The sequence below is a fragment of the Spermophilus citellus genome (assembly GCF_964194105.1).
Source record: "Spermophilus citellus genome assembly, chromosome: 15".
NCBI lineage: Eukaryota > Metazoa > Chordata > Mammalia > Rodentia > Sciuridae > Spermophilus > Spermophilus citellus.
In genome coordinates, this window is record NC_138195.1 from 45,644,151 (window position 1) to 45,646,114 (window position 1,964).

Below are 1,964 nucleotides of genomic sequence, written 5' to 3' on the forward strand. Positions count from 1 at the left end.
TGGGATGACAGGCCTGTGCCCCTGCACCTAGCTTTAAGTTCTTTTGATGGAGCAGTGAGCTCAAATGCCAGCAAAAGGAGATAGTGCTGCCCCAGCAGAGGGGTGCAAGCATGGGTGGTGGGCTCCCAGGGCTGAGGGCAATTCCTGGAAAGGCACAAAACTGGGGACCCCAGAAGATAGTCCTTCCCCAGAGGGAAGCTCCATTCTGAGAACAAGTAACTCTATTGAGTTACTTGTCTGGAGCCTTTCTGGAAACAGAGGGAGCGAGAAGGCCCCCTTTCTTTTTTTTTTTTTTTTTTTTTTTTTTTTTACTTTATTAAAATACTGAGTTTTATTTCACATGTATATTTTTGTCTCCCCACCATTTCCATGTCTGACCACCACTACTACTATGTCCTATCATAACATTCCATACATACTTAGAAACCAAGCAAAGGGTGGAGTTCCATCTTTAAAAACTAAACAGGCATTTTGGACAACACATTCTTGGCAATAGAACCTTGACAACATTTATCAAACACGGTAGGGAAAGTTCTCACTTTGCATTATAAAAAGGACAGCCAGATATCAACTGTTACAGAAATGAAATAAGACGGAAATTTTTAACAAACTGTTTAAACTATTTTCTTAAAGAGACTTCCTCCACTGCCAGAGATCTTGAATAGCCTCCTGGTCAGTCATCCGGAAGCAATTCTTCACATAATTGACGAACTTGGCTTCCACTTTGGGAAGAGAACCACCTTTTTCTATACTTGCTTGCATTTTTGCTTTAATGTCTTCTACAGAACTAGGTCCTTTTGGTGTTTTAGGAGTTTTTTCCTGTTTTTTGAAGGATTCTTGACCTTTTGATCTTGGTGTTGTTGGTTTTGAGTCTTTTCCATTCTGGTTCGATTTTTGTGCATTTTTGGCTGGAGTATCTCGTACAGATTTCTTCACTGGAGCTTTTTCTTCAGTTTCCTCATCATCAAAATCATCATCATCATCATCTTCATCATCATCATCATCATCTTCATCATCATCGACATCTTCATCAGCAGCAAGTTTTACTTTTTTCTGGGGAACCTTGCTACCACCTCCAGGGGCAGATCGCTTTCCAGATACACTTAAGAGTTTCACATCCTCTTCCTCTTCATCTTCTGACTCTGCATCTTCCTCCACAGCTACTAAGTGCTGGCCACTAATATGCACAGGCCCTGAACCACACTTCAACCTTAAGACCACAGGTGGTGTGATTTCAAAGCCCCCAAGGGAAACCGTTGGCTGGACTGACATTTTCAATGTTGCCAGTGTTACTTTAATTGGACTGCCTTCATAATTCATTGCCTCTGCTTCAACAATGTGCAATTCATCCTTTGCACCAGCCCCTAAACTGACCGTTCTTAATGATAACTGGTGCTCATTTTCATCATTATCCACCTTAAAGTGATAATCTTTGTCAGCTTTTAGCTCACAACCGAAAAGGTAGTTCTGGGGCCTCAGGGGGCTCATGTCCATATCCATCGAATCTTCCATGGGGTGGTAGCACGCACTTAGGTGGGAGAGAAGGCGGACGGAAAATGGGTGCCTGCTCTAAAGAGACGCGCAGGACGGAATCACGCCAGGGACAAGAAGGCCCCCTTTCAAATCCTGATTCTTGCAATCAGGTCGGAAAGATTTCAGACACTTCACTCAAAGTAACAGTGAGTTTATTAGAAGGGGTGGGAAAGGGGGAGAGGGGACACTCTCAAGGGAGAGAGTAGGTTCACCTTTTGACTTTTGACAGACAGCAGGATGACATCAGGGTCTCAAATCCCCACTGTGCCCGACCACTTTAGGTCACTTTGGCCAATGCTGACCGGTTCTAATCCGAACCTGTTCTTACAGATTTCGTAATTAAGAGGAATTATCCTTATCTCCCTGAGTTCTGGGATCTGGTCTGTGTAAGTGTCACAAAACCAGTGAAAAATAAGTTACCTATGTTCCTC

General features: G+C 43.3%; 1 protein-coding gene across 1 annotated transcript; it reads right to left on the minus strand.

Moving 5' to 3' along the window:
* Positions 1-301: 301 nt before the first annotated feature.
* On the minus strand, positions 302-1,603 carry LOC308634527 (nucleophosmin). Its single transcript, XM_081268382.1, has one exon. It carries the CDS (start codon positions 1,510-1,512, stop codon positions 628-630), a length of 885 nt encoding a protein of 294 aa, XP_081124508.1. The 5' UTR covers positions 1,513-1,603; the 3' UTR covers positions 302-627.
* Between the last annotated feature and the right edge of the window lie 361 nt (positions 1,604-1,964).

Excerpts from the sequence above, each read along its gene's own strand:
- LOC308634527 (XM_081268382.1), bottom strand. The coding sequence starts at position 1,512 with ATGGAAGATTCGATGGATATGGACATGAGCCCCCTGAGGCCCCAGAAC.